Genomic DNA, 26,089 nt, shown 5'->3' on the forward strand with positions numbered 1-26,089 from the left:
GTACTCCCTATGGGCCTTGCTTACCAAAAGTTGAAGGTTACATGTAATGGCTCAATGCTAAATGTTCTCAATGTATTACAGATCCTAAGTTTGGGCCATAAATAAACTGAAAACATTGGAGCAGAATTTGAATTCATGATGGGGAGTGGAAGAGAATTTAAAACATTCCTAGAGTAAAAATCCTGGATTCATTGTTACTTAGGCTCTCCCTTGTTGAGAGTCTTTTGTGAGATTAAAACTGCATGTTCAGCCTGAAGGACAATTTCATATAAAAATATTATTTCACCTTCTTGATAATGATTGCAGAACTCCCTGGGGCTACATTATGTTTGCATGAAATCTGCAAGCTAATCGAATAGGTCACTTTGTTTATGCAAAAAGACCCAAAGCTACATTAACCCTGAAAGCAGCCTAATCTTTAGAAGAAGTTAAATTCAAACCTCCTATAACTGTAGTCAGGTGTTGGGTAAAAGAGGCTGCAGAGTTTAAACAACTGGATATTGAATGGATGTCAGGGGTCTTCGTTAGTCTTCTTTGCTGTTGAGAAAATCAATCCACTGCTGTGTTTGTATGGAACAAATTGTGTTATCCCATATAAACCCACACTAGAGAGTACATGCTTCTTTTGGAAAATATTTACAGTTAAATATGAATAGGGGTAGTAAGAGTAAACCTGATACTGTTTCCTCAGGGACCCTTGAATTTCCTTGTAGCCAAAGGCACCTGAAAGCAAATGTAAACCAGAAGCCACTAGGAGTGGCCAACTGGAGGAAGTAAAATTAGGGAGCCATGTGTAAAAAACATGGATAAACATGCCACAACTATACTAAAAATGTGCAGATATACCTTGCATTTTACCCTACCAATAAAAGAGAGACTTGAATTCCTGAACAGGTGTCTAGAGAGAAGTTTGAGAGAGATGAAAGTAAACAAGCTGCAACTTAGTGCTGAGGTTCAGTGAGTGGAAAAGATGACAAATTTGGATTGAGGTATTCTATCAATCTTGGATGGGGTTACATTCCTTCTGATAGACCAAATTCACAGCTTGGAGAGTTGTCCTGGATTGAATATTTGTACACGTGCAGTAGCCAAAAATGACTTTCTTCAGCTAAAGGTACATCAGGTATGATCCTCTCTGTATGTGTTGGATCTTTCCTCAGTTACCCATGCGCTAGTTATATCTACACTAATTTACAACAATGCATTTTAGAAAACATGGAATTAAAAATTCAGGTATTGCAGAATGCTGTGGGCCAGATGCTGGGGAAGGCAAGATGTTTAAACAACAATGCGTTATTTCTGCATCAGCTGTATTTCTGAGCACATCTGAACTAGCATTGGCATTTAAACTGTAAATTGTTTGAGGTTAAGTTATTTGAAAAACCACTTGCATCCATACTATCTGAGCATCCAAATCTGCTACTTGTCTGCATACTGGAAGAAGAAATTAGACTGCCAGGTAAGCATGAAGTTAGGGCCTGTTCAGGTGGACCTTCTTCTATTTCTGGTACTGCTTCTTCTGTTGGGTTATATGTCTGTCTTTTTCCTCTACTTTGGTCCACTTTGAGTTGAATAGGTCTGTTGTGTTATTTTTGTGTTTGGCTTTGGGGTGTGTAAATGTTTTATTTATTTCACTGCTGACATGCCCTTTATTGAATTTTGTTACTAATTTGTTTATAATTATTTTATGCTACTTCCACAATGTTTTGAAATTATTATTGTTGTTGTTGTTGTTGTTGTATTTTAGTTGTGCTAAAATGCAGCATAATTTGATATGTCAGAAGTTTTCTTGATGATCTAAAAAATAATAACAATGTAATGTATGATTTTCTATTAACCCAGTATCTTTCCATGGACAATTACCTGCTTTCATTACAAATTCAGCCTTAGCCTTCTGTATAATGGCAAAGTGAGCATCAGGAAATAAAATACTGTTTATTAATTCTGTGATGCCAAAAACAAGAGAAGAATTATTCACCTTAAAGGGTGGATTTTCTGTTTTGTACATTTTTGAAAGCCATAAAAATAACATTTATGTCCAAAGATATAGAATTAATTCCAGATCATGTTAGCCATGCTTTAGTCTCATCATGAGTTGCATCCAGGTTTTCTTGAACTGCTTTACCTTTTCTACATAAGCCTGCCCTGGGCCTTGAGATCTTTTCACCACTCTTATAGACAAGTCTGGTGGGAAGGTTTTTCATTGACTTTTTAGACTCTGGAACTCCTTTCCTAGATGCCCTTCCTGTCCTATTGGAAGACTTTATTTATTTATTTCATTTGTATGGCACCTTCCTCCCAGGGTAGGGCCCAAGGTGGCTTCCAAAGAAAGCCAATTAAATAATTCCAAAGAAAGTCAGTAAAGAACAAACAACCACCTTAACAATATTTAAAATTTTTTTAAACCCTACATATTAAACTATATAAAATCATTAAAAGACATGCAAAAATGAATTGATCCATCAATGAATAAATGAATGAATAAAATGCATTCCAGTATGAATTCCATGTTTACCTATAAAAGGCTACTTGAAACAAAAAGTCTTTGTCTGCTGGTGAGAGGAAAGAAGGGAGGAGGCTAGAGTTCTGTGGAAAGGAGTTCGAGAGGATAAGAGCAGCCACTGAGAAGCCACTGAGAAGGCCCTCTCTTGTGTCTTCAGCAAGTGAGCCTATGATGGCAGTTTGACTGACATATCAATGGCAGACTTAAAAAAAAAATCTCAGAGGAGTTTAGGCACTGACTTTTTAATGAATCAGCTTATAATAAGCTGCTGTACTGCTTTATCATTTTCATCTTTTAATGTTTTAATTGTTTTCAAAAGTTATAGATAGCTTAATTACATTTTAATGATATTCTTTTGTGTACTTATATTTATACTGTATCTGTTTTTAATTTTGTAAGGTGCCTTGAGTCTCTGGGTTTTGGGGGGCTGGGGAAGGTAGGACGTAAATAAAGTGAATAATGATAATAATAGTCATCAATGGGATACAAGGCCAAAAATCAATCAGCAGTTAAAACTAATGTGACCCATTAAATCAAAACGAATTTGGTAAATCAGGAAATATTTCATTCGGATGAACAATTGTATTAAAGCTTTAGCTATACCATTGATTTCAATGGGACCAATTTAATCTGTTCACAGAACATTATATTGCCTGAAAACTAGTGAGGCTATAATGGGTCAAATACCAAAAACTTGGGGAAATTTTATCATTAGTTTTTATGCCTCTTAATCTTTTGGCTGTGTGTGGGAGAAACATGGAAGAAATTCCTAAAACTCCTATTCTCCTTTTTATGGGTAAGGGTAAAAATTCCCTTTCTATTCAGTACCCGCCTGGTGGGTAATTAACATTTCCATTCAGTTCTAATTATAGTTCTTGTATCTCAGCCATTATGCTAATAGTGTTATTCCGTAGTATGTGAGATTGCATTCATTATCACTGGTGAGTTAAACCTTTATTAAAGAAAAATTCCCTTGAGCCCCATTCTAGAGTTAAGTAATTATTCATTTGGTTTTATCCATGCAATTAGCTTATATACTGTAGCGCGTATTATTGAGCTTCTATACCTCCCTGAACAAGATTAACCCACCATGGTAAATAAATGCCTAATAGCTCCCAATGTGTTGCTTTTGAAGTACTTTATTATGTAATGAAATAAGGAACTGCAATGCACTGGTGCAGCATCCTACTTCTCAGCGCAGTCAAAGGCAAAAAATTATAGTTCCGTTGGGCATCTGAGACTCAAGTTAAGCTGCAGCAAAGAAACAGAATCCCAGTGTGGGGTCAAATAGTTACATTGACTGAGGGCTGCTTGCTGTCAGAAGCCCCATTATCCAGCATTAGATGTTGGGCGAGGAGCACTGAAATATGCAAAGTAGGATAAATGCTGGTAATTCTAGGATTTCAGAAGCAGAAGTGACCTCAAATAAGTTCAATTCATGCTTGAAATATTTCTTTGTAATGGATAATCCCACCAATGTCTCCTCTAGATGTCACAGAGTGAAAAGTGGCAGCTGGTTCCCTAATGCTTGATTCTTTCCCTTCCTCCAAACATACATGTGCTTTCCATTTGCTATTTTAAAACTAATTTTTCCCTTTATATATTTAACTAGAATGTATCGTTATAGTAATTAGGGGGAGTAGTAAATAGAGATAAGTGATTGATATAGAAATGATGAGTTCTTCTCTCTGTGGTTGTGCTTTCCCCATATTTGAAAAATGGAGGAGAAATAATATTTTATTAATTCATTTATAATTACTCATTTTTTCATACTGTATCTCTCTCCTGCGGAATCAGCAGAAGGAGGATGACTTGGAATAGAGGAAATGGGCTGCTCAGTAATTCAGTGCCTTTACAGATTGGAAAAAGTGCTGTCTCAACTTGTGACCTATTAAGCTGACTGCAGCCTGCCAGCCATGTATTGTTGCTGGGCAAGAGCTTGATAAACTTCAAGTTTGAACAGTGCATCTTTATTTTTACATTTCTTCGTTATTTCTGTCAATTAAGTGAATACACACCACTACAAATACACACTTAAACTTGCAATGACACAAGACAGGAAAGATTTTATGTGTGGATTTGTTTTTCCTTCATGGGTGACTGCTTTACTTAATATCTGTAAAGTAACTTGGAAGAACAGTATGATATTTAAGTGCCAAATATTCCATAAAAATACTTATTGCAATTGATTTAGGTTGTGTATTTGTAAGGTTTATACAGCTGAAGATGTTGTAGCTTACTTGATATGTTAGTGAGCTCCTCAGTACAGGGATATCTGTACTGTATTTAATTGACCGCTGTTTAGGCTATGTCACAGCCTGTATTTTTTTTCTGTATTTCTATTTTATCTGCTCTTTCTAATTGCAGTCCCTAACTCACTAGAGCTGGGGTGCATAAACTGTGACCCAAAGCCTGTTCTACATTCTCCAGGATGCCCCTTTTTTCTGGTAAAAAAGAAGGATTAATTATCTCACTGGAAATTCTGCAGGAAAAGCAATTCTCACTTTAAATAGGTTTCAGAATAAAGCCCCACCCCAATGCTGTTTAGCACAGAATGCAATATTTTCAAACTCAGAAGTGGATTTCTGAACCTAGATGGATATTTCTGTTTTGTTTTTGTCCACAGCACACAACTAACAAGCCCTTTGCAGTAGCCAGGGCTGTAATAAATCTGTTGAGCCACCTCTTGCTTGCCTGCTAGGATGACACAAGGACAAGTTTTATGGCTAAAAATAGATGACATTTTGCAACTCCTCCCAGACATAAGGTTGAAATGTAGGATATGTCTGGAAAAAAGAGGGCTTCTGGTCCAGCTGGACCAAAGGAATATTCTCTATTATTCAGTAGTGTCACTAGGGTTGGTGTTACCCAGTGGAACAATTCATGGTGTCACCCCTCTCCACTGACCTCTTCCTATACCACTACATACAGAATCCTTAGTAATGCTTTTTTCCAATGGTGCGTCATAAATCGTAATTCCCACATACCATTCAATATAATGCTAATAGTTGTGACATAAACAACTAGCAGATTTAAAATACCTTGAAATATCATATGTACAACCTAAATGTATTTACATATACATAGTGAAGATGTGGTTAAAATGTGATGCTTTTAAAGAAAATTTGAAAAGAATTTAAATTTTTTCCAAAAAGTAATTTTAAAAATGTTTGGGGTCTCTCCTTTCTCTTCCCACTGAGCTTGACCTCACTCCTACCATCTTTTTTCCAAATGGTGGTGCAGGCACATGACCATCCCAGTGCAGCCAAGTGCATACTGTGCCACTGTTAAAAACAACAGGATTGACGTTCTGCAGTTTTGGGCATCTGCAGGTGTGTGCATGAATCCTGCAGGCCTGAGTTTGGTTCCCTTTGCTATTACTTGAGTTTGATTCCTTTTGTGTGAGAAAGTGCTAGAACCACATGGGTTTTCTGTAATGTTTTTCTTTATATACCTTTAAAACATGCAAAAAGTAAAAACAAAATATTAGCTATAAGATATAGCTGAGCACAGAAGAGGCATTGGTGGTATCACCTGTATTTCCCATATATTATTTTATAATGACATAGGGCTGAAATAGACGTTCCCGAAGGGGTGGCTTGATGCCGCCTCTTTGAATGTTGGTTGGGGGCCATTGCAACCACACATCATGCCCCCAACCCAGCTTTTTGCTCACACAAAAAGAAGCAGCAAAATGCCACTTCATTTTAACCCACTAAAAAGCCAGCTTTCCCGCCACTGGTGCAGCTCTGTAGCATTTCTGTGACATGTGGTGTCTAAATGCTGCACTACTGGAGTGCTGCAAAGCTGTCTATTGGATGGTTGAATGGGTGGTATGATGCTGGCTTGGGGGAGGGGGTGTTAGAGTGTGGGTGTCTAAACATGGCACTCTAATGCCACCTCCAGGCTGGTGCAAAGGGGCTGTCTGTTTCACCTCATAGTTAATCTATTACACATTTTTGTGATTGCATATTTAATTATAAATCAAGGTGAACAGTAGGTCCTTGGTATCTGCTCTGGTTTGGTTCCAGTACACCCTGTGGATACAGAAACCCATGGATCCTCAAATCCCATAAATAAAATGGAATAGTGAAATTGTGTCCATTACATAACACCGCAAAACTAAGTTTTGCTTTTGGAATTTTATATTATTTTTTTAAATATTTTCAGAATGTGGATGTTTGAGTCTGTGGATTAAAAATTCATGAATACAGAGGGTCAACTGTAATTTGCCCCCAAAGTTTTGACTGCAAAATGACAGGAGCTGATTTTTTTTTTTAAATTCTCTGAATACTTTTGCTTACAATATCAGTTAGTCTTCAAATTTTACAAAAGATTAGTAGGTTAGAATTCATACTTGTTGAAATATACAAAGTTGAGATAATAAGAGAATCTTTGGTGGGCTACAGAACACCCAAAAAGGGCGGTCCACTGGTACCTGTTTTTCCACCAGAGGGAAACCTCAGCTGCCAAATGGCGAGGCTTCCCGCCAGCAGAAAAAGAACCCGCAAAAAGGGGATTCTTCCTATGCCACGATGGTGGCGTAATGAGTGCGCCACAGTCCTCTACTAGTGCACTCGTTACACAAGTGCCACATGGTGCCATACAGATGCCACACGGCGCTTTCGTAACAATGGTGGCACCTGTCTGTACAGGGTGACGAGGGCGTCTGTTTCAGCCCATCTGTACAGGGCCTTTGACTCTATTATTTTTTAAGTGGTTGCTTCAGTTAGAAATGAATGCCAAACAGATTGCATAAAGACAATAAAAAATCAGTGTAACCTCTTATTTGTATAAGCATTTCTTTGACCAAAATATTGTATCGAAATAAAATAACTTCAATTCACTGAAAGCTGTTTCAAACTAAAGGGCTCATCACCCAGTTTTATAACATGACATACCTCTCCTAAACTGAAGCCTAATTCAGGCTGCATCTTGGTTTTATCTCATGGCTTTTGTCTCTCAATCTGCTATCTGAGTATGGCCTGGCTGCAGTCCATTTCCCGTAATGCACTTCGGTTGCCATTGCCCCAGACTGTTGGGGGCAAATTAGCTTACTTGCTAATTAGCTTACTTGCTGTTCACTGCTATGATCTTTGGAATAGCGGTATATAAATAAAACAAATTATTAAATTATTATTATTTTTCAAAGTCAGAAAGCTCCTGGCTTTGAAAATGGCTGCCGAAGTGCATTAAAGGACACAGGGCACAGACGGGTCGTACTCGGATGGCAGATTGGGAGACAAAAGCGATGTGATAGGAGCAGGATGCAGCCTGAATCAGGCTTCAGTTCACAAGTGGTAAGTCATGTTATAAAGCTGTGATATAAGCTCCTAAAATACAGTAAATGTTTCTGCTCCATCAGTATAACAGTAGAAAGCAGGGCTGACAATAAAAGAGACATTACTGGCTAATGATATACGTGCATTTTAACACATTACTTTGTAGATGATTGTTTACATTTATTTCAACAATACATTGCTATTTCTTACGGCAATTTAATACTTAGATACTAGACAGCTGGACATTTATTTATTTAAAGTATTTTATCATTTTATGGAAAATATGAGTATTTTCAAGAGCTAGGATTGCCATGGGAACCAAAAGTTTTATGTTCCTAAGGGACAAAGAAAAAATGGTTATGAAATATGGATGGCTCAGTAATAAGTCTGGAAGGACTAACTAGTTAGGTTCCACTTAAAAAAGGGTTGAAAATAATCTCTGCTATACAATGAACTCTCTAGATGTTTCCAAGTGTATGCAGTGGCCATGATAGTCTACAAAAATCATACACAGAAGTATGACATTGTGTAAATTGGTAATGGGACTCTGAACTACATCTAAAGCCCGAAACTCTCAGGCAAGATAGAGCAGTTTCTGGCCACTATATATAGATGTATATAAACCATATAAAATGAATGTATATTAGTGTTTTTAGCTTTATTTGGCAATGTCCTACATTTTTCTTGACTGTCCTACAATCGGAGAGTCTTGTCCTCTTTGTAGTTATGACATCTGGTCACCCTATTTTGATCCCTGTTCTGAAATCATACATAGGAATTACCAGGTAACTTTGAATAATTAATTTTAAAGCAAAAATGTCAGCATTATTTTATATAAACTTTCTTATCTCTTTCTACTGCTTTCTACATTTCTTTCTACTGCCTTCTACCTTTTCTGGTATTATTGTCTTTTCTAAAGAGTCATGTCTTTTCAAGAAGTGGACAAAGTGGCTGAAGTCATCTCAGTTTTGTCATCTCAGAGAAAATTCAGGCTTGATCTGTTCTAGGACCCATTTGTTTGTCTTTTTGGCTGCCCATGGTATCCTCAGCACTGTTCTCCGGCACCACATCTCTAACCAGTTAACCTCTTTCTGTTCACTTTCTTCAATGTCCAGCTCTCACATCTGTACATAGGGAGTGATAGGGAATGCCATGGCTTGGATGATTCCGCATGATGGGGAATGCCATGACTTGGATGATTTTGGCTTTAACGCTCAGTTGTATATCTTTACACTTTAGAATCTTGTCTAGTTCTTTCATGGATGCCCTTCCTATTCCTAGCTTTATAAAATATGGCAAAGCCTTTGACTGTGTAGATCACAAAAAAGCTATGGAATGCTCTTAAAGAAATGGAAGTGCCACTACATTAATAGTCCTGATGAGAAATCTGCGCTTAGGACAAGAAGCTGCTCTTAGAACAGAATATGGAGAAATAATCGTTCTCAATTGACAAAGGACTCAGACAAGTCTGAATCCTATAACACTATTTGTTCAACATATATCATACAAAGGGTAGGTTTAGACTCAGAAGGAGAATGTGTGAAGATAGGAAGAACATCAACAATCTAAGATATGTAGATGACACCATAATGCTAGCAGAAAAGATCATAGACTTGGTACAATTACTTAGGACAGTTAAAGAAGAAAGTGCAAAGGCAGGCTTACTGCTGAAGAAAACAAAATTAAAGAAATTTACATAAATTTAACCTAGATAACAAGGAAATTGAAATAGTTAAAGATTTCCTATACCTTTGATCAAACATTGATCAGAACAGAGACTTCAGTGAGAACCCTAAGCCGTATGAATATTGTGCTATTAAGCAATATTTGGCCATGTGTCTTTGAATACATATTGTTATATATTACAGGGAAACTATAAAAAAAATAAATGATGGCTTCTTCAGACGTTCTTAGACAAATGTCATAATAATAACTTTAAGAATATATATTACTGTGGGTTAAATAGGTTGATCTGTGAGAGTCCAGCTTTGAACAAAAGCTATGTCTATGCAGTCATAGCTGTGGTGCACATACATTTTTGCATCTGGGGCCTGAAAAGTACCTGCCAGAGGTTTCTTTTTAAATCTTCCTTAAGCTCTAGTGAGTATACATTTCGGACAGCCTTGTGGAGACAGATTTGTGAGAATGTGCTTTTACAAAGCAATGTTTGTTTCTGCAATCCTTAGTTTATATGTCTACTATCTTTCATCTTCATCACAGTTTCTATATTATATTTTGCAGTTTGCTATATCAACCAGTTTCCTGTTTTTGCCCTCTTTCAGATAAATAATATGATATGTTTTTTCTCTTTTCCTCTATTTTTTGGCTGTGCATTCTTGTATTTCAAAGTTTTATAGCTTGTAATTTTGGTAGAACTGGTGCTGCTTCTAGATATTAGAATTCTGAATTATTATTTTCTCTGCCTTTTGTCAGGGTTGTTCAGCTATCATATGGCTTATTTAACCATGGCAGGCTATTCACAATTTTACCTATACCTTAAGCAATATCTTAGCTGAAACAGCGCAATATGAACACTGAAAAACTGTGATTGGCAATATTGATTAAAGTATTAATACATTGCTACTATTATTTTAAGAGGTATTTTAAAAGGTATTAAAATACTACTTTTATTTTAAGAAGTTCTCTAAAATCAAGTCACGCAGATTCATCATATGCCTTTGTTTAGAAAAATTAAGAACCAGACACTATTCCTGTAGTGCTACTGTCTGAACAAAAGTATCTAGATGGACTCTTCAAAGTTTTGCGAAGTGAGGCAATAATTTGTAACAGCACATAGCTAGCATGTATCCTACCATCAAAAACTGATTTGATGACGCTCATCTACCTTCCTCCAGTTGCCACAGTGCTGCAATTTAGCAAAAACTTCTAAGTACTTCACCAAACTACAGATTCCAGGATTCCATGTAATGGAGTTATGGCAATGAAAGCTGTATCAAAGTGTTATACCTGTATCACATAAAGATGGTTGAATGTATATTTCTCCTAACCTGCAACTCTAACATAGATGTGTGAGTGTACTTACAAAACTTCAGTTGTATAGTGTTCAACATACAAGCTCTGGAAAATCATTCTCAGCATTCCCTTTTCTACCAGGGCGGGGTGGGATTGTGCAGCCTGTGGGTCACATGCAGCTCTCGAAGAATAACATGTGGTCCCTGACCTCCCAGTCAAACATTTGCCTGAAAAATCCTTTGTTGGCTGAAAATAGCCTGCAGTTTCCCTAATAATGCTGCCCCTGCCCCTGAAACAGCAAAAATAGCATCTAAAAATAGAACCTAGCAATGTAACTTCTGGTTGCTGATGATCCTGACAGTGAAGCTCACTGAGGGTGAGGAGATGCTGAAGATAGGGAAAGGTAGTAGCTAGAGGAAGTCTCCTTGAATTGGAGGCTCTGTGTCTGGAAATGCATCTCATTTCCTGATGCAGAATCAAGGAACTTCTTGTCTTGCCTATAATTTCCCCAAAGGAACAAAGACAGACTTCTCATTGTTTTCTCCCTGTGGAGCAACCCCACCAGTCATTTCCCATCCCATGTCTCCTGTATTTGCTATCTCTTTTCTTTCCTACACTGTTGAGAGCATCTACATATATCAATTGATGTATCTATGTAAGCATGTGTCCATATGCAGTTTGAGACATTTTGTTGTATTATACACATCAAAGCAGCCAGTGTGAATGTCGGATTATGACCTTGGAAGACCAGAGTTCAAATCCCTGCTCAGTCATGGAAACCCCTAGGTGACCTCAGTGATCACAGTCTCCCCGCCTTAAGAGAAGGCAATAGCAAACCTCTTCTGAATAAATCTTGTCAAGAAAAATTTGTGACAGAGTTGCCATAAACTGGAGTCAAGTTGAAGAGACATAACAATAATAACACATTATCCAGCAAAAAGTGTTGTGTGCAGTGCTCCATTTAGGGCCGCACTGCAACATTTCAGAAAGAAGGCTTCCATAGTTTAGTGCCTCTGCTCAAATTCTTGTCCAACACCTAATCATTATTCATATGTGGGCATATTAAAACTACATGTGAAAACCAAAAAATAAATATTTTCTTGTCTCATTATTTTGTAGCATATTTGATAGTCAGTGTTAATGGAAACTTAAAAATAAAAAACAACCCTCCCTCTCCCTCCCAGGTTATTTGAGGACTTTTGGATGGAGTAATTTTCATTTAACAATTTGTTCCTAAATTTTCAAAGTTATGTAAAGAAAAAGAGAGTGGGAAACTTTTATTCCTTTGGAATATTTATTATGACCTGTTAAGGCAATATCAAGACCTGCACTCGCAGTTTACTGGACAATGCTCCAGTTATTCAAGCAATCCAAATTGCTGGTTTCTGACAGAAATGGTTAAAATGGTTTTAGGAAAAGGGGGAGAATTGTTAGCTCTTGCATAACATGTTCACATATTGCTGTACCATCCCTTCCCTTCTGTTACAAAATCAGAAAGGGGATTATATTTTGGCAGAAGAAAAGGGATGTATGACTTGCCTTTCCAAACCAGTAGTTCTAGCTTCTTTTTATTTATTTCCCCAAATTACAAACTCTTGTTGACCTTGTTTGATTTTTTTTTCAGTTTCACCTTTCATCTGTTAGAATCTTGACCTTTTGAATCTTCATTAATGAGCTTATAGTTATATTCCTGTTTAAGGAGAAAACATTGTATCTAAGCAACAGATGCTCCATTAATTTAAGAAGAAAGACAGCCTATTTTGACTCCCCTTTTCTTGGTATACAAGCACAACATTTTTCACTTTGATGAATGAATTGCCATGTTTATAATGTTTTTATTACTAATGAACAGAAGTGTTCTATAAAAATGACATGACAAAAATGTGAGACGTTCACTTATTTCATGGTGAAGAAAATGAAGTGTCTTGCTGAAATGGTTTGGGTGATAATAACATTCAGAGTTTACATTTAGGAGTTCTAGAAATTAGTTTGACAACTAGTTGTGGCCAAAATGTTGGGTGCTGAATTCAAATGTAGTGTAGTTTTATTCAGCCTTCCCTATCCTTGAGGTACTCCAGATGTGTTGGACTACAGCTCTGAAAGGCCATGGTGACTGGAAAAGAGGAGGAGGGCTGTCTGAGAATGATGTTTCAATCTGACATGCCCAGAGAGCATGAAATTAGGGTATGCTGATTCAATTAGAACAAGAAGGATATGAGTTAGAATGGATATGTCAGAAGACCATATTTATCCATTTTTTTAAATTTGATGACATAAAAGAGAAATATAAGGATACACTCAGTGAATAAAATCATCCAATATATTACAATAATAAAATCAATATCATGATAACTTTTTTTCATAAGGATCTTGGCCAAATCCACAAGATTTGTCTTCCTTATTGTGAAAGTTTATTATCAAAATAACTGACCAGATACTAAGATGGGATTGAAATGGCCTTACAGTTTGCAACACTGTATTTATTAATTCCATAACTGGATCCACAAATTCAATATTTACAGATTTTAAAAAGAGAGTGGAGTGACAGTGGCCCCAAGTCCCATCTCAGAAAGGCAGCCCTGAAGGATTCCATGGTCGATGCTATTGAAAGCTGCTGAGAGATTCAGAAGGACTAACAGGGACACACTTCTCCTGTCCAGATCCCTGCGTAGGTCATCTAAAGGTGACCAAAGCTGTCTGTCCCATAGCCAGGTCAGAAGCCAGATTGAAATGGATCTAGATAATCCATTTAATCCAGAAACCCCTAGAGCTGGGAAGCCACCACTTGCTCCAGAACTGTGGCCAAGAATGGAATATTAGAGACTGGGCGATAGTTATCCAGGATGGCAGGATCCAAGGAGGACTTTTTCAGGAGTGGCCTCACCACAGCTCCCTTTAGGCAGCATGGAAATCTGCCTTGCTGCAATGAGGAATTCACCACTCTCTTCACTCTCTCATTTTAGGACAAGCAGGTGCCAAGATTACATTCCTGGACCTGTATCAACTATAGCATCCAAGTCAGAGCGAATCCAAGCGATTTTGTCTGCAAAGTGTCTTGCAAATTGTTCACAGCGAGCTGCTGAGGAGGATGGAATTAACATTAGTTCTTAATTAATATTATTAATATTATCAATTAATTAACATTTAATTAAAACCTATCCGCAGCCTGAAGAAGTTTAGTATACTGGTATTTTAATTTTGGTCCTCACCTACTGCCAAGTTGTGCAGGTTTGGCCTAGATTGTTGCCCATGACAATTGCAATCATCTGCCATCTACAGTGAAGCAAGCATGCCTATTCATTTCAACATGCTCATCTCAATCAACCACTTCATATGAAAGAACTCCTCCCATTATGCCTCTCACAGTTACTAAGCAACTCTCTGTGAGTCCAAAGTTTTGTGTGGAGCAAAGCCATCCTTCTAATAGAAAATTGGTCACCATAAATTTCTGGCCTTCTTGGGTAACAGAAGGGTAAGAAATCACAATGACAAAATGTTCTTTCCATTTTACTCAATGATAGTGATCTTCAAATATCTGAAGTATGATATGCAGAAGAAAGAGTGGATTTGGTTTCTGTTAATTCAGAGAACAGGACTAAATTCAATGGGTAGATATTATAGGGAAGTAGACATTATGAAAAACTGCGTACAGGTAAGAGCTATTCAACAATGGAAAGGGCCACTTTAGGAAATGATGGGGTATCCTTTAGTGGAGAGCAAAGGCTGGGCAGCACTGTATTAGGGATGTGTCGCCAGTGTGGTATAGTGGTTTGTGTGTTTGACTACAGCTCTGGAAACCATGGTCTGATTCCACGCTCAGCCATGAAACCCACTGGGTGACTTTGACAAGTCACACTCATCCTCAGGGGAAGGCAATGGTAAATCTCTTTTGAACAAATCTTGCCAAGAAAAACCCATGATAGGTTCGCCTTAGAGTCACCATAAGTCAGAAACAACTTTCAGGCACACAACAACAACAGTTACACACCACACTGCAAATCCTGCAGTCTCTATCTCTCTCTGTACTGAACTAGATAACCACTGAGATGCATTCCAAATTGATGATTTCATATGTCTTCTACATTTTGACTCATTTTTCACCCCTGACAACTTGTTGTGAATGAAAACAAGGGGGCATTGGTTGCAGAGTTTAAACCACATATTCTGGGCACAGATATTTCTCAGCCTCCTGATTTGAGCTCTAAGGATTACAATAGCTGCAGGAAGACAGTAAACCTTATTACTCTATAGAATTTACCCATTTCCTACCAGAGCCAATCTAACTTTTGTTTGTTTCCCTTACAACATCACAAACTTGATTTCCTTTCTCTTTTATCTGAATGTATACCTGTCAGTAATATTATTGTTTTCATTTGTGCATTTTGTAATTATGGTTTTGGTTATTACAGTTGATAATTCTTGCTTTAAGGCTAATTGTGACCTGTTTGAGCAGCTCTTTAGCAGGAAAATGTGATTAAAACTCATAAATGAAAATATATTTTTCCCACTAGAAATGCATCAGGGTTGGAGTAGAATTCAAGGACTAGGCTCTAACTGATAGAGGTTTCTGTCTTTTGCCCAGTAACCCCAGTCTAGCATTGTTGCCATGCTGTGTATAATATACAGGTAGGATTAAAACAGTATGTTCTATTTGTTAAATACAGAGCTTGGAAAAGTTACCTTTTTGGGCTACAACTAACAGAACCCACCTAGAAAGGAGATTCTAGGAATTACAATGAACAGAATAACTTCTCCAAGCTTTGCTCAAGTACAGTAATTCAGCAATAGCCTTCTCACACTGTTGTTTCCTTGTAGCTTGTGCTCAATGTTGTGTTGTGTCTTCAATCTGGAATAGCAATGTGAAGAATATTTTTGCAATTTTTTAACTTCTCAATGAGACAGGATGGCTTGATGGACTGAGACACCCTGTCAGGAAAACAACAACCCCTGTGAGATTTCATGCCTCCTGCATGAAAGTGAGACAACCCACCCTTATTTTTGTCAAGGTTTCTGCAATTTGTGCAAAATGTGTCTGCCTAAAACCAATCTCCTTTTCCTTTGTGAAGCAAAGCGCACGCGCACAAACACACACACGCACACACACACACAGCACAAAAGAGTGTATTAATTCACCAAAAAGGCAGGAACAATCTATCCAAGCCTAATTTTTAAAATTCCATTCAAGAGTGTATCAGGAATCATAGTTTTGCAAAAGGTTCTTATTCTTCTTTTGCATGATGAGAATGAGATGAGCAAGGCCCTAGTCTGAAAGTCCCATCTAGCCATTACAGATAGAAGCCATTGTTTGTTTTCCATGAATATGACTTATCCCCTTTGAAGCTATTTAAGGTAATAGCCATTCTGATAAGAAAATCAAAGAAAACCAAAGTCCTATCTAGTTGAGTATTCATTCCCACAGTGGCCAACGTGATGCTTATAGGAAGCCCACAAGTAGGACATGAGTGCAATTTTACCCACTCCTGCTGCTTGTGTTCCTCAGGGTCTGATATACAGAGGAACTCTTGTCAATGGTACTGGAAAAAATATCCATCATGACTAGTGGGGATATATAACTCACCTTATTGCATGAGCTCCATAAATTAATTAAATGTTGAATACTTAAAGTTTGTTTGTCACAGAGCAGCTCCTTTTTCTTTTTTAGACTCTGATTTGAAGTTAGTAAACATCAATAAGATGCAAGCAGTTGAAATGGCCTTCATGTTGTACCCTCCTCGTGGTCTCAAACTAGTAACTGCAGCTGTTGCTAGATCAACCTGGCTGAAACCAATCGTTGATGGGGAAGATGCTGCCACATATTTAAGTAAGTTGTTATTGTTATCTTTTAACAAAATCTGAGTATCAAAATATGTTTTAGGTTGTTCCCCCCCCATGCTTAAGGAGTATTGATTACACATTTCCCTGTACATCTGTGTTTACATCTGCATGGTAATTATAAATTGATACAATCTGTTTAGTGATACTTAGTATTTTTCTCAGGCATTTCTACAAAATCTCTTCCTAGAGGCTTAATATAAAGTCATTTCTCAGATTTGTTTATTTGTCAAAATCCGTGGATGCTCAAGTCCCATTAAATATAATGACATAGCAAAATGTTGTCCCTTATTTAAAAAAAATGGAAAATCAAGGTTTGATATTTTAAATTTATACTTTTTTGGAACATTTTCAAACCATGGATGCTTGAATCTGTGTATAAAAATCAGTATATAAGAAGGGCCTCCTGTAAGGCATGTTACTGCATCAATCATGAAAAGCTATGGAATACTTTCAAACACATGGGAGTGCCAATACACTTGACAGTTCTGCTGAGAAATCTATACTCAAGACCTGAGGCCACTGTCAGAACAGAATATGGAGAAACAGAATGATTCCCAACAGGCAGAGTAGTTAGGCTGCATATTTTCAGCATACTTGTTCAACTTGTATGCATACAATAATAATAAATAATAAAAGTTTTATTTATATACCGCCTTTCCTCTAGATCAAAGCGGTTTACATACAAAAATCAGGGCTAGACACAGAAGAAGGAGGAGTGAAGACAGAAGGAAGGACTACCAACAATCTAAGACATGTGGGCAACACAATATTAATAGCAGAAAACATCGATGACTTGGAACAATTACGAAGGAAGATCAGGGAAGAAAGTGCAAAGGCAGGCTTGCTGCCAAACATAAAGAAAACAAAAAATAATGACCACGGAGGACCTACATAAATTTGAATTAGAGAATGAGGAAATTGTAATAGTCAAATACTGTATTTCTTGTATCTGGGATCAAACATTACCCAGAATGGAGACTGCAGTCAAGAGATAAGAAGAACAGTAGGAATGGAAAGAGCAGCCATGAACGAGAGAGAGAAGATCCTAAAAAATAAAGATATACAATAGGGCACTAAAGTCACAATCATCCAAGCCATAGTATTCCCAATCACTGTGTATGGATGAGAGAGCTGCACTGTGAAAAAAGCTGATAAAAAGACAATCAATTGATTTGAGATGTGATGTTGGAGAAGAAGGATACTGAAAGACAAACCAATGGGTCTGTAAGTGAATCACACCAGAAATATCCCTAGAGGCCTAAATGATTAAATTGAGGCTATTGTACTTTGGACACATCATGAGAAAGTGTGACTCATTGGTAAAGACAATAATGCTGGGAAAGAATGAGAGGTAGACCACACACTAAATGACTAAACTTGGTTAGAGAGGACATAGTCATGAGTCTTCAGAAAATGAGCAGAGCAGTGGAGGATAGGGAGACATGGAGATATCTCATTCACAGGGTCACCATGCATCAAAGTCAATTCAAGGACAGTTAATAACAACAAGCTAAACTAGCTATACATATCAATACACTAAACAGAATGTCAGATCACACAAAGTATATTCAGAATGTGACACTAACCAGATCAAACAAATGAAATGGCAAACACAAAATACATAGCATAAATACAGTGTATGCAAGCATAGTGTTGTAATAAGTATGGACAGAATGAGGATTTTTATATCTTTTACCCTGAGTAGCCATGTTGGACTTAACAAACCAGTCAAGAGGCTGAAGACTTAAACAATCCAGCACTTGTGAACATGTAACATTCTATAACTATCACTGTCATGTCAGATTACCTGAAATTCAGCTCTGACATTGACTAGGTCGCAACACAGCCTCGCAGGAGACACTGAGCTTGGACTCTCCTGGTTGCAAGGGAAACTAAAGCCTGCTTTAACTCATGAAAACTTAAGGTGTTTTTAGTGTGTGTGTGTGTGTGTGTGTGTGTGTATTGGCATTGCTGTACACATCTTAAAAACTGGACTAGTTTGAATGCTTTCCCTCATTGACTAGAACACATTAAAGCAGCGTTTGCATGCTTTTGAAATATATACATTTATTTAAGCACACTGTTTAATAATGTGCCTATTCTATCTGGACATGTCTCTGTCCATCCATCAATGTAAGGATTTCAGAGCACTAACTTTTTCTGCCCCATGGACAGTTCAGCATGTGTGGACTAAATCAAACTTGTCAGATTGGGTTTCTCATACATTTCTACTCAATGGATAGAGAGATATTACCACTATTGTAACTAGCAGTTTGCATACAAGCCTTAGCTTATCAATAAGAATAAAATTTCTGATTCTTGTGCAGTATGAATTAGTGGTATAAGACATATTTGGTGAATTGTTTATGTATTTGTATGCTGTTTCCTGACCGCCAGATAGCATCTTATATGAAATGGAATGAATGTAAAATAATAACGATGCAACTAATAACAAAAGAAAATCAAAAGCAGCAGCCAAGATCTGAGTTGGTTCTGACAGTACGTCAGGCAGTGATGTGAGGGAATTCTCCTGACACACTTGCATGACCAATCTGTGGCCTGTGGAGGAGGTGCCTGGAGCTGTGCCCAGAAACTATCTACTGACACTGCACACCCTGGAGAAAGGTTTTGAGCAAGGAGGTACTGGAGCTCTCCTTGCACAACATCCAAAAGAAGTACTTACTCAGGAGCAAACACTGATAAAAAACATGAGATCAAGAGCTGCATCCACACTGCAAAAATGTTGACACCACTTTAACTGTCATGACTCAATGCTATGGAATTCTGGGAACTGAAATTTGTAGGGGCACCAGAGCTCTCTGACAGAGAAAGGTAAATGTCTCACAAAACTACAGTTCCCAGAATTCCATAGCATTGAGCCATGGCTGTTAAAGTAGTGTCAAAGTAGACTATTTCTGCAGTGCAGATGCAACCAAGGAGATGCCCCCCAATGTTTTCAGTAGGTATATGTCTTAGCAAGAATAACTGGCCAGTATAATAAATGCTTTGGTTGTATGATCATTCAGAATATTCAATGCTTTGGTTATATGATCATTCAGAATATTCAGTGCTTTGGTTATATGACCATCATAAAATTTCTAGAGATCAAAATGGATGGACAAAAGTGCATGGAAGTAATAACTGGCTTCAAATGATATAGGACTTCAAAATGAATGCCAGTACAGTGGACTTGGAGATATACCAGATGTTCAGGTAGCTGAATGACAATAGTGCCACCTAATTTGAATAGCCAACTTCTGTTAACAGCCTGATAGCAGCAGTGACTGGAAAGATGAAGATACTAAACTTTGTTCAAAAGCAGCCTTCCCCAGCTTCTGAGACTGTTGTCTAATCTGGATGGTTATGTGGTGGTGGTCAGAAATGCATGTTGTGGTACTTCCCTATTATTTCCATTTTCATAGTTTCAGGCAACTAAATGCTGAAGAAACGAATGCCTACAACATGCCTTCCTTCTATATTCAGTATTCCCCTCTTTTCCTCGCCATTAATGCTAATGTTGCAGCCTTAGGGCTGGCAATAAAGGCATTCCTTTGCAAATGAAATATTAGATTGCTAGAGAAAAAAGTACAAAGTGAGCCAGTCCTTGTCTTTGCAGTCATCTCTCCCTAGACTTTAATTCTGCAAATAAAAAAGGCCAACTGAGATTTAAATTTATATTGAGACAATATTGGAACCAACTTTCTGCCTTTATTATTGCTTTGTTACCACCAAATTCCTACTGATAGGCTGATACAAAAATAAGTAAACAAAGTGATTATTGTGAAAATAACTTCATATCTCACTTGAGTCATTAAGTTCACCCACACTGCATTCCATTAATTTAATGTCTTTATTTTCTTTCATAAGAATGATGATCTGTAACTGCTACCAGATTTGTTATAGTACAGAATAGATTAAACCTGGGGGGAGACAGGTATTATATTGTTATTCATGCAGCTAATTCATGGGGAAATGCCAGCTGCATTATCTAAACAAAGAATGCTGCCCCACAATTTAAAATTATACCATTATAAAATGAATTTTATTTTGTAAAATAAAGAAATTTCTCATTAGTGATATTGCTTAATCTAATAATTATTCAATTCAGGATGCAAGTTTGATACATTTTGTATTGCAAAGCATGAGAAGTTTACTCATGATAGTTCTACACTGGTTCCAACTTTAATTCTTAATGTGAAAGCCAGACATTCTGCAAAAATCATGACCAGTATTCTATATAAGCTGCTTAGTTAATTATACTTAACTAAGTAGCTGATGCAGAATCCTGCCATGGATAGTTTACTTTGGGGTGAAACAGATTGGCCAAATGAAGTAGCTTCTGGTTGCTTTGGAGGTGGGGAATTTAGATGACACACACCTCCAAAGCAGCCTGAAGCTGAGCTCCAGTCCTTAGGTGGTAGTGAGGGTTAACGTCACAGTGTCACATTCATGACTATGTAGTGATCATTATCTAGATTTACTCATCTGTAACTGTTCTGTATTCATGATCACTACTTAGAACCATAGAATCATAGAATAACAGAGTTATTGCCACGATCCTAATTCTCTCCCCCAACCTACTCTACCAAGCATCAACTGCATGGAGAGAAGGTCCATTCTACTGGTAATCAGGGCATGCGTGAATGATATTTCCATCATATTTAGGAGGGTTAAGCCATGGGAGTTATGACTGGACATATTCTATAAATCCTAGAGCTACATGGAAAGAAGTTGACGTCTCTTCCCACCTTCCATTTTCTTCAAAGTAACCACATGTACAGCAGTAGCAGCATCTACTATACCAAGGGCAGTGGTCACATATTGGTCCAATCAGGGGAAACCCATTCTAAAATGATTGATGGGGGATGCTCTCCTGCTTGCAGCACAAACTGCCCTCAGTCTGGGATAAGGAACTGCCCCAGCTAGGTAAGAAAGTTTGGGGATTCCTGTGGAGATTAAGGGAAGGATTCAGGCTCTTTTACTGTTCCAACATCATTAAGAGTCCTGGTACATATGAGCTGGATTTAGAATTTGCATGGAATTAAGGTAGATGGGCTCTGATTATTATTTTATTTTATTTTTGAAGAATAGCTTCTGATGCCAATCCTACTATAAAACTGAACTGGTATTTGTAATTTATCACTGTTTGCTGGTTCTCCCTAGCTAATCCTTGATAAATTTAGGTGTAACATGTAACCAATGTTTGGAGATTTGTCTTTGTCTCTCTCCGTATGTTTCTTTGTGTTTTTCACTTATGGCAAACCTCTTAAAGGTTTTTTTGTTTTGCTTTGTTTTGCTATTGAAGGATATTTCTGTGCAAAATTAAACAAAAACAAACAAAACAAAAAGCAACAACCTCTCATATATTTTTAGTAAAATGCAATGTTTCTATGCAAAAATATTGCTTTTTGTGTAAAACCTACCATAAACGGGGGGAAAGGTTCTGGTCTTTTTGCCAGAAGCGCTGGCCTTTTTGCTGTTGCTCAAGGCAAAAGCACTAATTGTTTCAGTGACATTTGATTATTTCATTTAGTATCAATTTAAAATGTGGCACCTACATTGATTTTAATCAGTTTAAATTATTGCGAATCTTTTTTTTAAAAAATGCTGGCACTATGCTCTCTGCAAGGTTCAGACATCATTTTGGGAGTCTTCGGTATAAATTTGCAACACAGCTGTTCTTACAAATTCTATTATACTGCTCATGCTCAGTATGTATTTATTGGTAGATGTACCAGTATGCTGTGAGTATATGCAGTGGATCTTTATTTAGGACCTGTAAGACCAGTAGTATTAGTTCCCAGTGTCCCTAAGATCAGTGTCCCTGACAATTTTGATCTTTGACTTTCTGATCAATGGTTCTTTTCTTCTGCCTTTGCACAAGGAATTCCCCGCACACACACACACACACACACACACACACACACTACAAGACCCATAAGCACATTGTCTCTGTTCTACAGAACAGCCTAGGCCTGTATTTCAAGAGCATTGCTTATCCTAACACAGCTTCAGATTAGTACCGGCATGTCTTGTAGAATGTGGATATTTGGTATATTGATGCAGGGATGTAAGTTTCTATAAATAGCTTCAAGCATCATTTCACATCAGTTTTTTTCCTTCTTGGTAAGTGAAGTTGTAGCCAAGACAAATCCCTGTAAACTTTACTCTTCAACCTACTGTTTTTGCACATTGGTTCACTGCGGTTTTGGACCAAACAGAGGCTAGAGTTCCACAGATCTTCAGAAAACATTTGGAACTTTAGTAAGGGATTCCTGTCCTATGACTGGTTCCAGTTAGCTCTTAGAGTTTTGCACTGACAAATTATGGTGATGAACATTCTTCTCTCAAGTAGGTTCTGAACCTTTGCTTCTTTTTTCCTACCCTGGAACTTATCCCTAGTGGACTATTGCTGCCACAGTCTGAGGACAGGAAGATTTTCTTCATGGGATTCCCTCCCCCTGCCCCATGACTGGATATTGTATCTTTGTGAGTGACAGTGGTTACTAAACTAGTTGACAAGAGAATTGCAGCAGTTGCCTTGAAAAGAGATTAGTCTATTATAGAAAGTATTTTTTTGTGGCAGAGCAACTTATCTTCCTGTAAACATTTTTTGAAGGATAGCCCTGGAAATTTATTGTAGATTATACTATTAACGCACAGAAAATACTGACATAAGTCACAACAGACTTTGGTTTTAGATTCTGTTTTGGTGACTTCTGCAAACTTAGAATAGTCATATATTGAACAATAACTGGACACTTACAGATTTGTGTGTGTGTCCATGACTGTGTGTGAGCTTTCAAATCGCTTGTCAATTTATGGCAACCCCATGAATTTCCCAGGTTTTCATAGGCAAGGAATACTCAAAAGTGGTTTTGACCGTTCCTTCCTCTGAAATATAACCTACAACATCCAGTAATCATTGGTGGTCTCCCATCGAAGCACAAACTAGGCTGACCCTGCTTAGCTTTCAAGATCAGATGAGATTTGGTGCCTTTAGGGTGTTATATTTTCTATTAACTTCACCACAATCCCATTTACCTGGGAGTGAACCTCATTTGAATCAGTGGGACTTATTTCTTGGTTGAATGTACAGGATTGTGATCTTTAGAGAACATCTAATCTAATAAAATTCCTGGAGCCTTGGTAGCACAGTGGGGCTCCATGTTGATTCAACCTTCTATCTTTTCATAGGTTGGTAAAATGAGTACCCAGCTTGTTCGGGGTAATTGGCTAACACATTGTAAAATCCTTAGAGAGTGCTATAAAGCGGTATAAAAATGTAAGTGCTATGGCTATTGCTGTTGCTGTTTCTAAAATTCAAGTCTCATTCTGGAATCAGACATTACAAGAGCTTTGTAGCATTCACTAAATTGGAAGCCTGTGTTTTTCCCCCCTCTCTTTTCTTTTCTTCCTTGCAACATATAGAATGAAACAGATGAAGTGGATCATCTGTGAATTAAATCTAGTGTTACCTTTCCATGCAGGGAATGCTCCTCCCATTTGTGAAAATGAGTAAGATCTAGAGGAAAACTCTTTATTTTAAGAATAACACACACACACACACACACACACACACACACACACACCCACACCAATTTTCTTTTTCCCTCTGAGGCCCTCCACAGAATACCCCATACTGATGTGGATGGTTCCACATTAGTTTAGAACAGATTTTTGGGAGGACATTGGGATAGAAGAAGAAGGTGGGATAGATCACAATGTCTTCACCATTGTTATCCGCGGGGGATCAGTTCTGGACCTCCCCCATGGATATCAAAATCCATGGGTGCGCACTGCCATTGGGGACAAAGCAGGCTTGTCATCCATGGATACACAAATCCACAGAAGGCAAATCCAAGTATGAAGAGGGCCCACTGTATTCTGAGAACTGCGCTCTATTCATGTGAACTCTAGATCTAGTTCTGTGGGGTTTCCTCACCCTTTCTCACTTAATTGGTCACCACTTGTGAGGGATGTAATACTAAAAGTTTTGAGGGGAAGGATGAGAAACAGCATAATGCTGTTGCTTTAATGGTACCCTCTAAAAATCTCTTACATTAGTATGTACATTGCATTAGTCTATTACATTAGTATGTGTCAGAATCACATTTTTTATTGTGGTGATAAATGGAATTAGTTTACTCTGTGTTCACAATGTCATATAAGGTTGTATCTCTGTATAATTTTTTTTTTAAAAATTGCAATATGTGAAACTTTCCACATGTATACTATGTGGATTAATTAAACCCTAGTGTTTCCAGAAATGGGCTACTACTAACTTTCTCTCTAAACTGTAAAAACCATGCTTTAGCTACATACTTGTAAATTGTTAATTATTTATTTCTTGAATGCATGAATAAATTATTTCAAACATTACCTCCTATGAAAGTTGCTGTGGATTTTTTTTACATTTTTTTTAAACTACAGGATTTGGGTGCAAAAATCATTATATATTGGGTTTTTTGGTGAGGGAGCAAAAAAAACAAAAACAAAAACAAAAAAACCCCCCAAAAAAACACAACCCCAAATGTGAAAAATTTGATAGTTGACCATCTTATCCCTTTGTTATCAAGCAGGAACATAATTCTTCACCAAGGCCCTGTAGACACTGGCCTGAAAGGCCAGCATGGGGACAGAGTCGAGGCATAGCATCCTCATGATGCATGCTCAACTCCACCCCCCAAGGTGCCCTGATACCATATGCCCCTCCACATGGTGCGCGGTATCATGGCACACATTTGGCGCTGCGTCCATACAATGCAGAGCCAAAGAAACACCATATAGCCATGGCAACGCAGCTATGGCGTCCTTTCCACTTTTTGTGGCTTCTTTTTGCACCCTCGAAAGTTTGGATCAGGGCCATGAAGTGAGGTTGCTACAGTCCCAATCTGGCTAGAAAGGGTTTCTTCTGGAAAGAAGCACGAAACTATTTTAACAATTTTCTTCCTGATGTGAGAAAGCATTTGATAACCACACACTGTTCAAAAATATATTAACAATTTAGGGCTTGTTCTACATAAAATTCACTCATGGCTGTTTTGCTCAAAAAGCAACAATTTCTGCACAGAGAGATAAGTATGTTCTACAGAGAAAATAAAATTTCTTTGCAGAAAAATAATATTATTTGTATAGAAAATGTTATTTTCTGTGATATCTACAATGTGCTATTTTTGCATTTTCAACAGAGAACACAGCATTTCTGCATGGGGGATAATATTTCTGTGTGGAAATACTGTTTTATGTGCAGCAAATGCTGTTGTAAATGTGAAATGACTAAGTGTGAATTTTGCATAGAATATGTTCAGAATTGCAAAAATTCTCATCAGTCAAAGATTCTTCTTGTCAGGGTTTCTCAGCCCTAGAAAAAGAGATTTTTCAACCATTTCTCCAAAATTCTCTTTCAAAAATTATTTTTACCTCTGCTGTCAAGAACAAGAAGAACTGGGAATGTTCTTCACTTTTCTGCTATAGATTTCTTGTTTCTGAGAGA

General features: G+C 37.5%; 1 protein-coding gene across 1 annotated transcript in view; it reads left to right on the forward strand.

Moving 5' to 3' along the window:
• Nucleotides 1–26,089, forward strand: part of IQCM (IQ motif containing M) — a 126,633-nt gene that overhangs the window by 76,364 nt on the left and 24,180 nt on the right. The window contains exon 11 of the mRNA XM_042469674.1: nt 16,421–16,579. Coding sequence (XP_042325608.1) covers nt 16,421–16,579 — 159 coding nt within the window. The remainder of the gene's footprint in view (nt 1–16,420; nt 16,580–26,089) is intronic.

The sequence above is a fragment of the Sceloporus undulatus genome, chromosome 5 (assembly GCF_019175285.1).
Source record: "Sceloporus undulatus isolate JIND9_A2432 ecotype Alabama chromosome 5, SceUnd_v1.1, whole genome shotgun sequence".
NCBI classification, from domain to species: Eukaryota; Metazoa; Chordata; class Lepidosauria; order Squamata; family Phrynosomatidae; genus Sceloporus; species Sceloporus undulatus.